The sequence below is a fragment of the Podarcis melisellensis genome, assembly GCF_964234715.1.
Source record: "Podarcis melisellensis genome assembly, chromosome: 10".
Taxonomy (NCBI): domain Eukaryota; kingdom Metazoa; phylum Chordata; class Lepidosauria; order Squamata; family Lacertidae; genus Podarcis; species Podarcis melisellensis.
Genome location: NC_138542.1, coordinates 40991068 through 41010859, shown reverse-complemented (window position 1 = coordinate 41010859; position 19792 = coordinate 40991068). Strand labels below are relative to the sequence as shown.

General features: G+C 38.6%; 1 protein-coding gene and 1 long non-coding RNA gene across 3 annotated transcripts in view; one reads left to right on the top strand and one right to left on the bottom strand.

The window, feature by feature from the left end:
* Positions 1-19792, bottom strand: part of LOC309378526 — a 58344-nt gene that overhangs the window by 9134 nt on the left and 29418 nt on the right. Inside the window, exon 3 of the long non-coding RNA XR_014172126.1 lies at positions 140-266. This is a non-coding gene — a long non-coding RNA (uncharacterized lncRNA). The remainder of the gene's footprint in view (positions 1-139; positions 267-19792) is intronic.
* NTN4 (netrin 4) overlaps positions 1-19792 on the top strand; it is a 38512-nt gene that overhangs the window by 16768 nt on the left and 1952 nt on the right. The window contains exons 3-9 of one of the 2 annotated variants that reach the window (XM_081926629.1): positions 3533-3811; positions 9697-9823; positions 10442-10630; positions 14304-14517; positions 15468-15583; positions 16240-16308; positions 17502-17672. In XM_081926629.1, coding sequence (XP_081782755.1) covers positions 3533-3811; positions 9697-9823; positions 10442-10630; positions 14304-14517; positions 15468-15583; positions 16240-16308; positions 17502-17672 — 1165 coding nt within the window. The remainder of the gene's footprint in view (positions 1-3532; positions 3812-9696; positions 9824-10441; positions 10631-14303; positions 14518-15467; positions 15584-16239; positions 16309-17501; positions 17673-19792) is intronic. The other variant, XM_081926630.1, reaches the window with a different exon arrangement.

Here is a 19792-nt window from a genome sequence, read left to right as displayed (position 1 = left end):
CGCTTCAACAAACCAGGAAGTTAAGCTGTCTATCCTGGAATATTTTCTGTTGTGTCCTTAGTATAAGAGTTGATTCTGTTTTACTCAGTATTGTGAGAAAAGCACTCTACACATGCTCATGGCCACCATAATTACCTACCATGTACTGTAGAGTTGTCTTGACTACAAGTTCTCTGGCTAAAGGTTGCTGGCTTGATGAGCAGAATGTTATAGGGTTTCCTAGGCTTCTGCTTCTATATGAAGGACAGTTTCTAGTTGTGTAGGTGCTGGAAGAGAAAATTTGAATAATTTACTACACTAAGACTTAACAAAGTGTGAGTAGAAATATATTGTTGTAGGCCTGTTATTTGTGTGCAGAGTTATGGTGGCAGAACACCCTTTGAAGTAGAAGTGCATAGCTTTGACAGGTCCCACAGTTATCCCCTAAATGTGAGATGTATATTTTACTTTAAAACATTTAACCAGTCTGGTTCTTAATACATATAATATATTTTTATTGCTACCAGTTCAGTTTCTTGGAAAAAAGTTGAAAGCATCAGCCACTGTTGCAGCTTTTACATTATGGAAATTCTCCCCTTGGGCACATATGTTTTACCCCCTTCTCAATCACAATTTCTACAAATCAATGCAATTGCCAGCTGCAGATTTCCATAACAGTTACTGGGAGAGTGATTGCTTTTAACTTTTACATCCCACTATAAACAAAGCTTAGTTGGCCCAATAAAATCTCCCACTTGAGCTTTTCATATAAGAATAATAAAGGTTAAAAGCTCATCGCCATTGTGGGTACTTTCTATAGGAAAACTGTGCAATTAATGGGTAGAGTTGGGTGCAGAGAAAAGAGGAATGTGTGTGGCTGTGGCAAGTAGGTGGTCTTTAAGGTATGTGTACTGTGAACTTTTTGCCCAGTTTTTGCTGGATTGTTCAAAGCTCCAACTGAGGTCAGAAGTAAACTATATTCCTTATCCATGTACAAAATTGAAACAAAGCCCAGGAAACTAGAGTGGAAATAAGAATGAAACAGTGTACTAGACCATGGTCTGTTTTAATGAAATAAAAATGAATGGACATACATATGCACATGAGCCACAGACCAATTTGGAAGAGATGGATGCCCTAGTGGGACTACTACTTTAGATAGTCAGTTCCCAGACCTTGTTGTGGTCCCTCCTTTTGTCCACAATATCTGACCTGAGCATTCCTAACTCATTATTCAGTTGTACTTTATTGTCCTCAAAAACCAATAAGGAACAGCCAAGGGCTTCATGAACATACAGTACCTGAACACATTTTTGGTTCTATGGACTATGAGCATATAAACTTACAACTCCAGCTAATTTGTTTTACTAGTTTACTTCATTCTGCATATTTTTAGGTTTGAAAAGTGCTAGTTATTCAGCAAGTGCTGTTTGGCCTTTAACAGTAAATGTCAAGCACAATATATATAATCTGCGGACAGTCCAACATTTTAAAAATGCACTGGTATGTTCAAAATGAATTCTTTCTTTTCTCAACATTCTCTTCCCTGAAAATTTGATCAAAACCAGAAATAACAAAGAAATCTAAGATACCATTTTAGTTTATCTTTAATCAAAGGAAGCTAGGGTGCTACTTTTTATTGCACTTTTCTCAGCCTGCATTTTCCATCATCCACTGAAAAGGAAATGAATGTCTAGACTTGGATTGCATCCAAGCATTTTTCTTTCATATCTGAAGGCATCTCATGTTCACAAACTGCTAAAAAGTCATTGTGGTCAGGGCTGTACAGCACTTAAATTTGAATAAATAGAAGAACCTACAGATGTACACAAGTTGTGGTGCTGGGATTCTTTGAGTTTGTGTTCATACCTGCCTGATACAGCCTTATTCCTGGATATGTTTAAAAGGTTTGGCATGTTATAGAAAGGGAAACAAAAGCCTTTTGAAATGTGTTACTAATTATTTAGATCCTCCATCAAAGACTCAACACTCAAGGCAAACACAGCTCATGTGCTCTGTTCTCTCACTGCCTTTCCCAGCCTAACTTTCCCCATTTCAGTTTTAATGGTCCTTTAAAGGGAGGTCATTATACTGACAATCAGTAAAATGTGTATCCAATTTCATTTACGTACAGATAGATACTTGATGGACAGAATACCACGTAGTTATGCATCCAATGAGGATTTTTTTATTTTGCATGTTTTCTAATGCCTTACTCACAGGCACCAAAACATCCAGTTGCAGTTGTCTCTGCCCCATTGGCTGCTGCCACTTTTGGCATGCTGACAAGGTTCACAAAGCAGACTGCTTCCATTCACTTCAGAAATGTAAATGCTTGGCTAAAAAGTACAGTGGGTTTAGACATGATGGTCCTGGAATCAGTGGCAGCCAGAAGATGCAAAAATGGCAGTCCAGTGAGGTGGTGGAATCAAATACTCATATAACTAATTCATTACCCTTAAAGAAAGGAAAGGCTTTTGGCAAAAGATTATCAAGTCACATCTCCTAGTTTAAAAAGAGAGTATAAATGATTTTGACTCCTCCCTGCCCCAAAGATGTTAGCTGTGCATACTGAAAATAAGAAGCAAATATATTTGCTGAATGCTTTTTTGCCACTTTCCCCCTTTCCTAAATTACCTCTGTGATTGTCACTTTCAGAACTGCTTTGGAGTGACCTTTTTAATACATTTCCATGTTTCAAAAGCAAGATGTGTTGCAAAGTTTAGTACAGACTATATGTATATCCAGTTGGATGTGACATCTCACTGAAGCTTCACTGCCAGGTGTCAAATGAACTAGTATAGTTGGAGCATATTTTAAGTAACTAAAACCACCTCAAGACTCATCTGCACTGTACTGCTTAGTAGAACATTAAAATGGGTGACTGATTTATCTTTTTTCTGATCTACAGCCCTATGGTTTTATAATATGCCCAAAGAAGAAGAAAATAACAAAAGGCAAACCTGTCAATATTGCACAGCGGAGTCATCACTAATGAAACGTTTGCTCTGTGATGAAATTATACTCCACAGTGTCATAGACAGGATAGCATACAGCTGGAGTCTGATGGCACAGTTTACTCCTTGTTTCATTCACAGGTGTTTCCACAGCCTTTCCTTGGGGGTAATCAGGTTCTAAAATCTTCACATTGCCAATTCCAGAGGTCAAGTCATATATTTTTCAGTCAATTAAATTCCAGGAAACCTCCCAGAGCTTGATGTAGTTTCATAGAATTGTAAAGTTGGAAGGGACCCTGAGGGTCATCAAGCCTAACCCCCTGCAACGCAGAAATCTCAACTAAAGCATCCATAACAGATGGTCATTTGATAAGTGATGCCAGTAGCCTTATATAGATTATTTAATATTCTGTTGGAAGCCGCCCAGAGTGGCTGGGAAAACCCAGCCAGATGGGTGGGGTATACATAATAAATTATTATTATTATTATTATTATTATTATTATTATTATTATTATTATTATTATACCATTTTTAAGACTCCCAATTGGCACCTCTCTTTATTATTCACTTACTCTGTCTTGTGTATTATTTCCAGGTTATATACCGAGCTCTGTCACCACCCAATTCTGCTGATGATCCTTACAGTCCTGAAACTCAGGCACAGTTGAAGATCACTAATCTCCGCGTGCAGCTGCTTAAGCAACAATCCTGCCCTTGCCATAGCAATGACATGAATGCAAAACCTCCAGAACTAACCTACTACGCAATCTATGATTTTATTGTAAAAGGAAGCTGCTTTTGTAATGGTCATGCAGATCACTGTGTGCCCATCAAAGGATTTAAGCCTGTTAAAGCAGCAGGAGTCTTCCATGTGGTAAGTTTATGTTGGGATAAACCTCGCACAAAGTCTCAAGTATAGAGATCAATGTTCCGAAAATAAGGTGTATTGCTGAGCTTGGTGTCAGTTGCATGGGGAATTAATATCCTGAAGACAAGAATGTCTCCTGAAAGTCAGAATGGGAACAGACAATATATTATGACCTTCCTATACTTAAGGAATATCTAGGTAAAGGTACCCCTGCCCGTAGGGGCCAGTCGTGTCTGACTCTAGGGTTGGGCGCCCATCTCACTTAAGAGGCTGGGGGCCAGTGCTGTCCGGAGACACTTCCGGGTCACGTGGCCAGCGTGACGAAGCTGCTCTGGCGAGCAAGCACCAGCGCAGCACACAGAAACGCCATTTACCTTCCCGCTATAAAGCAGTACCTATTTATCTACTTGCACTTAGGGGTGCTTTCGAACTGCTAGGTGGGCAGGAGCTGGGACCGAAAGACGGGAGCTCAAGTTACCTAAATTAGACAAAAGTCTAGGCTACTATAATTTTGAATTAAGCTGTGAATATTTACATGATCTAAATTATAATTTTGGTTCACAATTTGAAAAGAAGCTAACAGTATGTATATTTTGGCAGTCCAACGCAGCTCTGATACAAGCTTGTTTCTATGCATTCTCTTTATATAACCTGATTAGTGCATGTGCTGTATACCACCCATCTCACAAGTTTTGATTTCACTGGAATGTAGAATCTGAAATAGACCTTTGAAAAGAAGCAATAAGTTGCAGGATTCAGCAGAGGTGAGAGAGAAACTGATAGATGAGCTGTTTTCAAGGACAAGGCCTAAATTATACCTGTATTGGTGATATGATTTGGCTCCCAATCTAATCTATGTTGGAAAAAACACCTAATCTGAGATCTACTTTATTTCCCAATGTGAAAAACAAACATATTACAACAAGCATTCACAAATATGAATGCTTGCAAATCTAACAGCAAAACCTTTAGTTTTCATAAAATGTTTCCCTGGTGGAAAGTTTTTCAAACTAGCTACATAAACTAGATCATTTCAGCTGGCAATCCCCAAGACTGCTGTGTATGTAACATAAATTGTCCTGGTTTATATTTCTCTCATGTACTTGTTCTGCAAGAGTTGTAGCAGAATGATAACGAAGAAGGATAAACGAAAACATAGTGTGGCAAGACTGAACAATCTAACAAATCAAATCAAAAGCAAAGCACTGCAGTTTAAAACTACTGGTAGTGCAGTGAATGTAGCCTGCATAGGTGCTCAAGTAATACTGGTAGGACTCAGGGAGAAGTGTAATGGCAGTTGTGTGTTATTTACAAGATATAATTATAAAATATTTTCATTTAGGCACCCACATAGATCATTTTAGCTTTTTGGTATTGCTGACAGGTGCCTTGCAAAATCACCTTACCCCATATATGCCTAGTCAACCATTTCAATCAGTGGAACTGGCAATGCTACAGGTGCTCCTTAATACTTGTTCTGAACTTTTAGTGTGGCAGCACCTATGCTTGAAAGCTCTGCCTGTTGGTATCTGGCACTGATATCACTGTGCTGTATTCTTTTTGGTGCCTGCTTAAATCATCTTTGTTTAGGCAAGCCTATCAGACATGTAGACACGTAGAAATTGCATGTCCTTTGAGTATTTTAAAACTTTTTTTGACCTTTTTTCATCAATAATTTTAATGTTTCATTTTATTTCATTTTATTGTAAACTTCTTAGAGGTGGGTTTTTCCCCTACAATCAAGTGCTATATAATTTAAAAATAAAAATAAATAAATTAAATATTTTAAACAAACATAATTCGAAATATTCTCCAAAATATGGTATATAAACATTTGTAGAGTAGGGTCAATATGAGAATATATGAACATGTTTTAGTCAACATATATTTTACTAAAAATCCAAAGCCACCTTTATTTTATATACTCTCCTTGTGGTAATTTTTTTTACCCGCAGTAGCACTTTGCTGTTTATTTTGTTGGGGAAAAGCTAATATAACAGCTACAACTTAAAAACAATTTTCTAAAGACTAATTCCCCTTTCGATATTGTCCCTTGTGTGAAGATTTACATTGTCTCAGTAAAAAGCCCTATAACATCTACCATAATAAAGCTGCAATAGTAGTGTAGAACTCAAATCATTATGCAATATAAACAATACCAATCAAAAGGGAAGTTTCGGGGGGGGGGGACACAGGTCTTCTAGTGCACAAGAGCTGTTAGTTGCTTCTTTCTCAGTATAGTACATTCAGGAACATAAGTCATGAAGTATTTTCTAAAAACCCAGACAATTTGAAAAGAAGTAATTGAATATATTAATTGAGGAACAAAAAGGCAATGGGAGGAAACATGCCCTAGCAACTGTCTTCATGTGTGAAAATCAGTCACTAATTTATCTTACACAAGTCAACTTTTGTAACACTGTTTGCCTTGCACAGTATAATGAGTGACATTACCAGAGAGCTGTCAAGCTAAGAAAGAAAGCAGTCTGGAAGTGGAGTAAAATGGAAAGGGCTAATGACAGAATGAAATATAGCGTGAAAAAAAGAACTCTGGTTAAATGAACTCACTTGTGTCAATTCACAAAACAGTGAAACATCCTGGGAAATGTGTCATTTAGCTATGCCTCATAAAGATTCAAAATGAATAGTACGGGGGTAAATGGAAATTGCTGGAAAATGTTTACATTCTGGTTTAGTCGTCACAAATGCATCGTGGCTGGCTGCAAATCAAACTGGAGCCATGCATATGATCATTCTAGGGCAGAATTATATTCTTTGTGGTGGTGGCAGCAGCAGCAGCAGCAGCTGTTTCTTATTGATTTAACTTCCCCAACTTCTTTAGATCTTTTTTATTCTCAAAATCTGCTTTCTCATTATTTGTTCATGACTGTGCAATCCTATATATGTCTACTCCAGAAGTCATTCTGACTGAGTTCAGTGGGGCTAACTTTTAGGGAAATGGGTAAAGGATGGCAACCCCAGTGACAGAAATATGAATATATATCCTGATTATCAAATTGGGACTTATGGGAGCCAGAAAGGATGTGTTTGGTGTGTTCTTGTTTTTACATGGCCAGTGCCATGTGTGTGACAAGTTGCTGGCCTGCTTTTTACAACCGACTTTCTTGTGTGTAAAAAAAAATACATTTTAATTACAAATACCTGATTTACATATATACCATCCATGAGTATTTGTTTCACCAACCTCCCAGGACTTCCATTTCATACTTTGTGTCATGCTGGCTGCCCAGTCATGCAATTCTTACAACCTACTATTAGGTTTGAAGCACCATGTGGCAATTTTTGACTGGAGAAATACCTGTCAATGTATTTCGTTCCTTTAACAAACCTGGACTTTTAAATTTCTATGATGAAGCTATATGACACTGGTCTCTTTCCCAAATAGCTTGTAGTATTACCTACAGCTGTCCTGATTAGTTGGCCTGCTACTAATAAGCAAACTTATGCAGGCTGTGGTAGATATTTTTTTCCATGGAGCTCTAAGCAAACATGGCACCTGCTTTAAGCATATACCATGGTCCTTTTTTTTTTGCCTGTTATGAAGTTAGATAGCAATTTCCAGAAAAATATTCCTGGATGGTTACTTTCCCCACTCGTCCATTGCCAGGAATGGATTGTTTTATTCAACGTAAAGAGTTTCCTCTGGTTCATTCTTCATCAGCTTGAATATTTAGGCCTGTACCTGGAGCTATAACGCTAATAACATTCTATCCTTCTGCAACCTTCTCAATCAGAGACTGTTATATTCTGAGTAGGATGAAAAGCAACACCAGTTCCCTCTTGACATTCCTCGCTCATCACTAGCTTTTCTACCGTGCCCGTTTATGACTCAGTCCATATTTTTATTTAAGAGGAGCCAAAACACTCCAACTGTGATAATAGAATCATACAGCTAAGAAGGATCAAACAACTATCCATCTACCACTCCTCAAGGACCCTTTTATATAATAAATCTCAAGCAGAAAGAGGGTGTTGGCAGAACAAATAGCTTCAAGGAACTTATCCAATTCTGATGCTGCAGGGGAAGTCAGAAATTACTAGGATTATTGCCCAGTTTGACCTGGGGAAATTCCTTCTGAAGGCTAAATATGGTGTGCCATGAGACCCAAAACATTCCACATTATAAAGAACTTCACATCATCTCTCGCCAGCAACTTCATCTGGACAAACAAGCTCAAAGAGTCTTTAAAACGCCCTATAAATATAATGGGAGCAAAGTCACTCAGAAGGGTATTCTGAGCAGCAGCCTATTTGTAACTGTGACAACAGTCTCTCTTTCTCTCTCTTATGAACTTTTAATACTATTTAGCTACCAATAATTTCTTGATAAGAGCTGTATTTTCTGGTTGTCAAGTACAGATCAAGAAGTTCAGTGCAGAGCTACTTAGATGTTTATATTTTTGCTATGTATGCTATAAAGGTAAAGGTAAAGGGCCCCCTGAGCATTAGGTCCAGTCATGACCAACTCTGGGGTTGCGGCGCTCATCTTGCTTTAGTGGCCGAGGGAGCCGGCGTACAGCTTCCGGGTCATGTGGCCAGCATGACTAAGCCGCTTCTGACAAACCAGAGCAGCGCACGGAAATGCCGTTTACCTTCCCGCCGGAGCAGTATCTATTTATCTACTTGCACTTTGACGTGCTTTCGAACTGCTAGGTGGGCAGGAGCAGGGACCGAGCAACGGGAGCTCACCCTGTCATGGGGATTTGAACCGCCGACCTTCTGATCGGCAAGTCCTAGGCTCTGTGGTTTAACCCACAGCGCCACCCGTGTCCCTCATGTATGCCATACCAATGAGCAAATGATAGGCTATCTTGCCTACACTGTTTACTCTCCCTGAATCACCCACATTCTGATAGGAAAATCTAATGGGGTAATTTACCACAAAGAAATAACTCATTGTAAATAAAATAGAGTAAAAAGATGTGGAAGAAATTCTCTAACATTAATCCAAATTTCAAATCTAATTTTTGACATCAAAAGGAAGCTGCTCACTAGTGTTTAATCAAAAGGCGCCTACGGCAATTAAGCAATGGCATTTTAGTACAGCACAATAGCAATATATATGTGAGGACTGTTTTGGGGGGGGAGAATTCTAAAGCTGTCATAAAACACAAAGTGGACATGGGAAGGGGTTCAGTACAATTTATAAAATAAATGTACAGGTTATCCAATAACTAGGGGAAGGCATAATAGGTGCATACTGCTATTACCATGATTAATGGTTAGCACTTTTATAGCACATTTCAAATGTTCAGAGTGTTTCATATACATCATCTCCATAAAACTTACAACAGCCCTGGAAGGCAAACAAGTATCCTTGTATTGTGAATGCGGAGCTAAGACCGAGAGATAGTTGGCTCCCGAGGAGGAGACTACAACTGCTTTGCTGTTCCTCAAACCCTCCTTAATATTTCCTTATTTGCTTCTAAAACAACTTCTTGCCAATCTTAATGAGCATTGATTATGCACTTGAATCCTTGGGATTTGTTGCATAAACCTACAAGTATATAGCCATGAAAACTGGGACCCTGTCTCTGCACACGGATGCTGTGTGTAGGCTTGATACAAGGTACATTGCAGTGGTTCTTCCTCCTCACTCCATGCATTCAGTGTATCGTTTCAAATATTCTGAACAGGACCCCTATTCGGTGCAGGTGTTGTGATATTGCTGCAATGCTGGAATAATTCCATGTGAGCAAGCAATCAGGTTCAACTGAAAAGAACAATTTTCTATTCAGTTAGCAAGCAGTTAGTGGGCAGACACATTTCCAAATTACCAGTGATTTCACAATGCTGTAGGTGCACCTGCATGTTATCTCTAGAAATGCCACTACAGCCGTAGTTGTCACAGTTTGTTTCCCCTTTGTTAGGTCCATGGAAGGTGCATGTGCAAACACAATACTGCAGGAACGCATTGTCAACATTGCGCTTCTCTCCACAATGACCAGCCATGGCGAGCGGCAAATGGCAGAACAGGAACTCCAAATGAATGCAGATGTAAGTAACAAGTTAATGGCAGTGCTTCTGGGCTATCAGGATATGCAGAAATGACCCTGGGTAAACAAATTAGAAAGCCAAAACCAATGCCACTATCCACAACATTTTAAAACATTGGTAACACCTTAGTTTACTAAGATGTTCATTCATTTTACCAAGAAGGTGACATTTGTTTGCCCCCCTTCAATTCTCCAATTTTGAGCTATTCAGTTTTTCTTGGAGCACCTAAATAAATTATACTAGACACTGAAATACTAAATATTTTAAAGTTTTAATTTACAATACAGAAGATACAGAAGCAGCAATAATTATACTGGATTTGCGTATCTGTCGTAGGATAATCTGATTTGGTCTTCAAAATATTTGATTTGATATTTTCATATTCTACCAAAAACATCATTATGGAAGGCCTGCGGTAACTTGCAGCAGATTCACTCTAAATTGGTACATTAGAGTAACTAAACACTGATAATTTGCAGATATTGGAAACATCTTCAGGCTGACATATACTTTTCATTTTATTATTAATCAGCTCTCATTATATGTAAGGGTTTTTCTGCATTCTTTTTAAAAGAGCATCCTTAATTTGTCTTTTTGCTTATCTTGGCTGTGTTTCAGCCTGTAAGTGCAATGGGCATTCTGACTCTTGCCACTTTGACTTGGACGCATGGCTGGCATCAAGAAACCAAAGTGGTGGGGTGTGTGATAACTGTCAACACAATACAGAAGGGCAGCACTGCCAGCGTTGCAAACCAGGCTACTACCGAGACCTCAGTAGACCCTTTTCTGCCCCAGATGCCTGTAAATGTAAGTTAATATGAATTTATCAATATTATGAATATTTAAATACTAGATCTTTCTGTTGCCCATTCTCATGCCAAGGTTAAAAAAAGAAGTTTGGTATCCTCACATTTGTAAATGAAGGAACTACAATCCTCAAATATTTCATTATGCAGTATATCTAACTAATACCAGTTTACCGGTCAAGGAGCTTGCTGTGGAGTTCCACCAGTTACTATTCATTACCATATGTACTTTAGAATAATGGTGATGGAGCTAAAAGTAGCTGTGATAGGAACATTCAAGCAAACTTCCAATATATGGGGATTTTTTTAAAGCCAGTGATAAGCCAGTGGTTTCTGTTGGTTGGTTGGTTTTATTCATGTACATCTGATGGGCGGGATATAAATATTATTATTATTATTATCTGGATTCTTGTCCGTGACAGTGATTAAAGAAGCATATAAATAGAGTATTCTCTTCTACAAAGTAGATGTATTATAATTGCTAATAATATGAACAGCAACAACAAAGCTTCACCTTTTGTTTTTGTTATAAAGGGAGTTTTGGAAGGCCCAGCTTGTAATGTGGAAATGAGAAAATCTACACCTGCTGAAACTCCTCCTTCTACATTTTGACTTAAAAAAGACCATGTTCAAGATGGCTAACAATTGTTGTAGATGTTGTTAGTTTATATTCTGCATTTTGACTTTAAAAAACAAAGTGCTCCAGACTGGTAACGACAATATCTATAACAATGGTTAGCCATCCTGAACACAGTCTTTTTTTAGTCAAAATGTAAAGAAGTTTCTGCAGAATACAAGCTATTTTATTAAATAAATTGTCCATACTCCTAGCGTACCTTTGCAACTTGATCACCCCTATTTCTGGCATTCAGGGAAATGCCAGTTGTGGCAACTGTAGTTGTAGATGCAGTGTTCAAATCATGGCAGAGAATGCAGCATGAAATCCTAACTTGACCTTAAGCAGGAGGCTGGAAGGGACAGTGGACACTTGAGTGAATACCAGGACTTAGGACAGCTTGAAGCAGACAGTTTGCTCCTATAAAGTCTAGAGTTCCTTTTATTTCCCTTGACCCTGACTACCCTCCCAGGTTCCACAACTTCCTGAAGATTGGAGGTGCTTAAAAGGGTAGTCCCCTGGTCTAGAGAGAAGATTTTTGCCAATGAACAGTAGTACCGAGGAGAGGAATAGCATTGTCTAATATCTTTTCCCTTACGCTAAATATGTAAAAATACACGATTGGAATTCTTCACCCATTAGGTCCACTAACACCTCAGTCTCATTTTACTGAGTAAAACGTTGCCTACAGAGAATATTTTATTTGGATTGACAGTGATGACACTCAAATCCCAGATTACCTATGGACTGTCAGAATCACCGGGGGCGGGGGGAGGACTATTTCAGGCCAGAAAAAACTGTTTTTCAAGCAACGCAAATCTTCCCAGGCAAGTACACTCTGGAAGAATATGTTGATACACTGGATGGCAGCAGTTTTCCTTGATTGCAGCAGCTGGCACAAAATGTTGCTGTGAATGTGATCATGGAAGTTGCCAAAGAATGTTGGAACTACTTCTGTGTTTCTTTTTAAAATGTGCTTGTGGGAGCAGGTGGGGGGATTGTTTTGTTTTTGTTCTTTGTTTATTATGTATTTTGTGTTTTTATCTCATATTTTAATGCTGTGAACCACCCTGAGATCTACAGATGAAGGGTGGTATACAAATTTAAATAAATAAAAATTAAATAAAAACTACTAATATAATAAGTAACAATAACAACAACTGCCTTCCAGTCTCAGCTGCATCTCTTAAAATACAAGAAATAAAAGGGTTTGGGGGAGGACGAATAAGTATTGTAAAGCATTTTGCATACAATCTATAGAAATGGTAAAAGCTTTCCCCATAACAGCAATCGATCCTTCAAGTTTTCTTTTCTGACTTCCTCTTCCTGGTCAGCTTACTTTTTTCTTTTATTTTCTTGCAAAATCTATTGATACAAAGCAAATTCCTCTCAGCTGTTGCCTCCAAGCCATAATGAGTTTCATTCCTGGGCAGCCATCCCAGTTTCATCTTCAGCTGCTATCATTTGTGCAAAGTTCACAACAATGGAGTCAGAGTGACACATGATAGAGCCAACAGAGGAGACAGATATTTCCTGCGTGAAATTGTTCAGTCACAGCTTTTCACTTGCTGTGTAAAGTGTGAGGAGTGTTTTGGATAGCTCCAGCTGAACAGAAAGCTTGTGCTTTGAGGGGATCAAGCAGAGATTACAATCTCGACAGAGAAAGGCCTTGTGTCTTGCATACTTTGTGTTGATAACGACATGTCTGATAACCTTATTCATATACAGTAGTAGACAATGGTATTCTGCAGATATTGCCAGTTCACTCACTGAGGAACGACGAAAATGGAAAAGCTCCAAGGTCAAAGCAAATGAAGGAGCTGTTAAACCACAAATCCTTAAACTACACTAAGCAAAGTGAACAATGTGTAATATTTGTTCAGGAGTGTATATGTACTAGATAAAGCAGGGCATACTCTTATTTAACATGGTAACTGTAGCAATCTGCTTGAAGGTTACATAGATTCTCCCACCTCTTCTATTTTTAACAACTTGTATGAATTTTTAAGACTCTGCTACAATGTCACGGGGGGTGGTGATAAAAAGGTTCATAACTGATTACAGTCATTAAATTTAAAACACTTGTATTCCATACATAGATGCTTGCAACACTTGGATCTTGTTATCCAAGACTCAACTGAAAGTTCTAGTAATCAGAGCTTATTTGCTGCATTCTAAATTTTGAGGCTGTTGTACAAAAGCAGTTAACATTTGTTTAGAGTTGAGAACTGCTTTTAATACTCCAGGCCCATGTTTATATTGAATTTCAGATTCAGTTTTAAGTCAATTTATCCAATAAGCAAGAGATCATGTGTTTTTAGCACACCTTACTGCAAGCATCTTACAGCTAAAAGAGAACTAAAAGGTGAAATTTTCCACTCAGCACTTTTAAGGAACGGCATAGTGATTGGTATGGGAAACAATACAGGGCATTTTCACATGTGAGACTTCAATATGTCTGCCATGTATCTGTAAAACCCACAGTAGTAAAAAGTGTATGACACTATAATAATGTGGGGACGTGGGTGGCGTTGTGGATTAAACCACAGAGCCTAGGACTTGCCGATCAGAAGGTCGGCGGTTCGAATCCCCGTGACGGAGTGAGCTCCCGTTGCTCAGTCCCTGTTCCTGCCAACCTAGCAGTTTGAAAGCACGTCATAGTGCAAGTAGATAAATAGGTACCGCTCTGAGGGGAAGGTAAATGGTGTTTCTGTGTGCTGCTCTGGTTTGCCAGAAGCAGCTTAGTCATGCTGGCCACATGACCTGGAAGCTGTATGCCGGCGCCCTCAGCCAATAAAGCGAGATGAGCACCGCAACCCCAGAGTCTGTCATGACTGGACCTAACGGTCAGGGTTCCCTTTACCTTTATAATAATGTACTGCAGGGAGAAAACATACATTTGCATTGTTTTCGGGGCCAAACTACAAATGGCAGTGGCAGTTTATATTTCTTGAACTCTTGAATGTAAAACAAGAATAATACTAAGGCTGGGTGATACCTTTAGGATACACTCTCTCCCCATATATGTTCATCTCATATGTATGTTTTAATATTGCAGTGTGCTCCTGCCACCCTGTTGGATCAGCTGTGCTTCCCTTTAGCAATAGCACCTTCTGTGATCCCAGCAACGGTGACTGTTCCTGCAAACCTGGAGTGGCTGGTCCTCAGTGCAATAGGTGCATGGTAGGATACTGGGGCTTTGGCGATTACGGCTGCCGAGCATGTGATTGTGCAGGAAGCTGTGACCCACTAAATGGAGACTGCATCAATAAGTGAGTGGTCAAACATATTGCTAACTATAAATGGCTAGCTAACATAAGGACAGGGAGTTTATCTACAAGAAATACATGTTTGAAATAGAATAAAAAGGTTAGAGATGTAGAAAAACCTCTTGAGCAGAGATGGAGGACCTGTGACCCTTCACATGTTTTTGGATAAGAACTCCCATCATTCCTGCCCACTGACCATGCTGGTTGGGGCTGATGGGAGTTGAAGTACAGCAACATCTAGAAGGCCACATGTTCCTCATCTCTGCTCTAGAACTAAATGTTGTTTTATTGTAACACCTCACATGAACCACACATTATAGTTGGATTGAAAGGATTAAGTGCTAAACTAATCTGACTGGGGGAGGGGGGTTATGCATCAGAAATAGGAAACAAGCACTTTTCTAACTCTTAGCTTGAATATATTGAGACATAGCACTTCCCACAAAAGAAAGAAAGAATTGGAACAAGAAAAAATTATTGGAAAGGCATAGGTATAGCTCAGTTGGTTAGAGCATGTTCTCATAATGCTAAGGTTGCAGATGATCCTCAGGGTCTCTTCTAACTCTGTTTCTATCGTTCTGTTATTTCATATTCCCCCTCACATGACTAGTTTAGAAGGGAAAAAACAGAACTTCCCTTCCTGCAAGAAATTAGCTATGGGTGACTATATCATAATCCTAAAAACTCTACCAGGCACTGCTAGAAATCTCTTCCAAACTCTGAACTTGTGTGAGATCTATAAATAAATTGCAGATAAGTAAGTCCCTTTTCTGACAACAGAAAAAATGTTTGAAGTACTGTATGGATAATTAGCAAAATAATATTTTCTTTTAATTTTGCTTCTGAATACTTAAGGTTTGTCAAGGGTGTTTTTATGTGGAGGGTTGTTTACAAATAAACTTGAATTGAAGTGAGTTTGTAAGAAACATATCACAGTGTTCCTTTAATTTCAGCAGTGCAAACATAGATTGGTACCATGAAATCCCTGGCTTTTATTCTCCGTACAACAAAAGTGAACCAGCATGGGGGTGGGAGGAGGAACAAGGCTACTCTGCCCTTCGACATTCAGGTAAGAATATGAACTTTTGGATTTTTTACTGAAAGATAGAAGTCTCTTTCAGGTGTTAAACATATGTGCGGATTACTTTTCCCATGCTATCAGGACCCCTGAGTTCCTGATCACAAGGAGGGAGCCCTCTGTGCCTAAAGCTTTTGTTGTTGTTGGGGGCTCTTTCAGTTTTTATAACGAACATGTGGAGGTCACATGTGTGTGATCTCATTCTTCCTATGTGTTCATATAACATCTGAAATGAACTATAGATCACGTGGAATTATTTATTATAATTGGTTAGGTTCACTGTTTGAATATCAGATATGTAATCTCAGCTGATATTTTCCATCAAGTTAAAAATAAACCATACTGTATACACACCCAAAACACACACACACACTCTGTAGATATAGATATATCCAGGATCCAGTGAGCAGCTACAAAAATTCTTTTCCATTCAGTACTTAAATGTTTAGTAACATGCTGTTGCCACTATCCATTCAGTCTTCTGTGAAAAGTGCTATCTTCCAAAACTATACCTGATTACATGAGCAATCCCATTCCCTCCCGGTTTAGCAGCTGAATCTAGACATTCTAGACAATATGAAATAATGGTAACTAAAATATTTCATGAAATAGTGCTTAAAGAGAGAGGTATTTTTGTGTTTCTGTAGGAAAATGTGAATGTAAAGACCAAGTTTTAAGAAATTCCAAGATCTTCTGTGGCATGAAATATACATATGGTGAGTTAAAAATCAAATATATTATTCAAATTGCCTATGCTATCAACAGTTTCCTTTATCAGTGTAAACTGTCAACAAAGCTACTACGACGGGGAGATATGGTAGTATTTATATTAGGAAAAGTAGAGGTTTTCCTCTAGTGGTGCACTAGATATAGTAGGGATGGAATACCCACCCCTTCCAGATTTTGTTGGATTTCAACTTCCATCAGCTCCAGCTAGCATGGCCAATGGTCAGAGACAATAGATACAGAAGACCAACAATATCTGGAGTGCCACGGTTTCTGACTCCTGAGTTATAGACTTTTTTGCCTCAAGCAAAACTGGAACTTTGCTTGCTTGGTAATACAACTTGTTTTGCCTTGCAAATTTATTTCTATTGGACCTGCATGGCTGCATGCATATTTTGTCTGCTATGTACAATTTCTCCAACATTTTTTATCTTCTAATAAATGGTCTATTTGCCTAGAAATTGTGTCCTGGGAGAAAACCAGCATTTAATATGTAGACAAACCTCTTTTTCTATAAATTATCACCAATATAAAGTCCTTTTTGTGATGCCAATTAGACTACTAGTTCTCAAAGGGGGACTCTATCAGTTTAAATTCATCCATGCATGGCTTATGGGGGATGGGGGGGGAGAGAGAAACTCCCAGGCACTTTTTAATCTGTAAATTTCTAAGAACCAAACTATGTAACACTAAATGGCTAAATTATTTTAAACTGATTACTTCTCTTTGCCAAAATACATGTATTTTAAGCCTATAATGGGAACAGGCAGTCGGGCTACAGGAAACCATTGCTGTATTTTGTAGTTTTGTGAAAAAGTTTTAAATGACAGCTTAGCAGCAGTTCCAAGTAATTCCAATGGGAAGAAGCAGCTGTGTATGTACTCAGTATTTCCTAAAAAATCAGGTCACTGAGCATCTCCCTGCACCCTGTCTTTGGCAAAGGCTGAACAGGCTCATCAAGGAGAGGATCTGGCACAGTTTATTTTCGACTAAATCAAGAGCTTTTCTGTTTGCATCAGATGAAATATATAGAAATATCTCTATATCACACTAGCCGTAGCAACAATTACACCCACCCTGAAAGTACAAAGAGGCTCAGTTTGCAGTGCACACTGATGGTGCCTAAGATTAATCTATGTACCAATGTACTAGAATGAAAACAGAAGTTATATTCTTTATTCAGTGCTGAAGGCAAAGATTTTATCTGCTCATGATAAAGGCTCCCATGCTGAGGTCAATGTGAAGATCCAAAAAGTACTGAAATCTACAAAGCTTAAGATTTTACGAGGGAAGCGGATTCTGTACCCAGAATCATGGACTAACAGAGGCTGCACTTGCCCAGTACTTAATCCTGGTAGGTATTTATTATGAAAATCAGGTCTTTATCATCATCATTTATTTATTTTTACTATTTATGTCCATCAGAACCACTCTTATAGTCAGTACATATAAATTATATTCCACATTCTTGTGGTAGAAAAAAATATTACATAGATACTCCAGAAAACTAAAATGCCAATCACTGTTCTTACTAATTAAAGCAATTTAATGTGATGCTAGACAATCCTTTCAATTTTAGCTTCACTTTGGACCTGTTATATCATGCAATAATCATTATCAAAGCCCTGCCACAGTGTTTGTCAATTTGAATCTTCTCTCATAACCGCACACAAGCAGAATTCCTTCCCCAACATTTTGGGAAAAAAGATGCAGCTAGTGTTACCCTGTCTCCAAAGAATGTAAGATATTCCCATCACACCTGCATTGGTTGTGCTTGCAAATCAATGAAGATATACTCAATATACACAATCATGGTATTAAACTGAAATTTATGTTTCTTGAGCCAGTTCTAGTCATGCATAAAAATATTTCTATATTCATATATTTCTATATATGACTAGCTGTGCTTTCCCATCCACATTCTGGCACATCTCAATGTACGGTATATCTAAACACACATCTCATTTAAAATAATAAAGTACAGATAGACATTCTGTATTTGAATGGGCCTTTGCATGCACATACAAATTAGATCCAGAGTTTCTGTTTCAGTAAATTATTAGTTCAAGGACACCTGCTTCTCTGGTCAATTCTTTGAAAACAATAGACTGTGGATTCCAAAGTACCTATTCTCCTTTGGAGGTATTAAAATAATAGAATCATAGAATTGCAGAGTTGGAAGGGACCATGCAGTGCAGGAATTGTTTGCCCATTATGAGGCTCAAACCCCTGACCCTAAGAGTCTCATGATCTACTGAATGAGCTATGAGGGTAGATTTACTATGTAATATTTGGATAGTGAAGTATCTTTGTAAAATGGTCTCACCATTAAAAAAAAAACCCTCAAAGTTACTAGGGAAAAAAACCTCGTTTGCAATAATTTCTCAGATGAGATCATTTCAGAGCTTGTGATACTGTAGCTCTGTCATCTACCCAAAAAAAGTAGTAAAGTTTCACAAACCAAATGCAATTAAGCACAAAAGTGAGCTAGACTGGTGCACTGCATAAGAGTGTTGAGTAAGAGTAAACGGCACAGTTTACATAAGAGTAAACTGCACTGTGCAACTTTTAGCACAGAATGACTTTTTGATGGAATAGAAGCATATGCTAACTTGTGAGAAAAGGAGGTGATTCCTCCTACAGTTGCCCCGCAACTTCTACAGTGGTACCTCAGGTTACAGACACTTCAGGTTACAGACTCCGCTAACCCAAAAAAAGTACCTCGGGTTAAGAACTTTACTCCAGGATGAGAACAGAAATTGCTCGGTGGTGGCGCAGCGGCAGTGGGAGGCCCCATTAGCTAAAGTGGTACCTCAGGTTAAGAACAGTTTCAGGTTAAGAATGGACCTCCAGAACGAATTAAGTTCTTAACCCGAGGTACCACTATACTCTAATATAAAGGGTCCCCCCAACTCTCTGGAACAGTTTATCAGAGGGCTGCACTGAGAAGGTATAATATGAACAAAATTGCCTCCTGTCCTCTCACATTAAAGATACTTCTGGATTAAAAAGATATGCATTATACACATACGTTGCTCGGCCCTAGCTCCTGCCCACCTAGCAGTTCGAAAGCACATCAAAGTGCAAATAGATAAATAGGTACCACTCTGGCAGGAAGGTATATGGGTTTTCCGTGCGCTGCTCTGGTTCGCCAGAAGCGGCTTCGTCATGCTGGCCACATGACCCAGAAGCCTGTCTGCAGACAAACGCCAGAGTCATCCGCGACTGGACCTAACGGTCAGTGGTACCTTTACCTTTTTTATGCACGCGTACACACACACACATGTACATGCGTACATGCACAAAACATATGCACACAGAACTATTTTATTTTATTTATTTATTAAATGTATATACTGCCGTTCATCAGAAGATCACAGAGTGGTTTACAGTGTAAAAAATAAATTCCCTTTATGATTGCTTACTTGGATAAATATGAAGTACTAGTCCCATAAATATCTGACTATTTTGTTT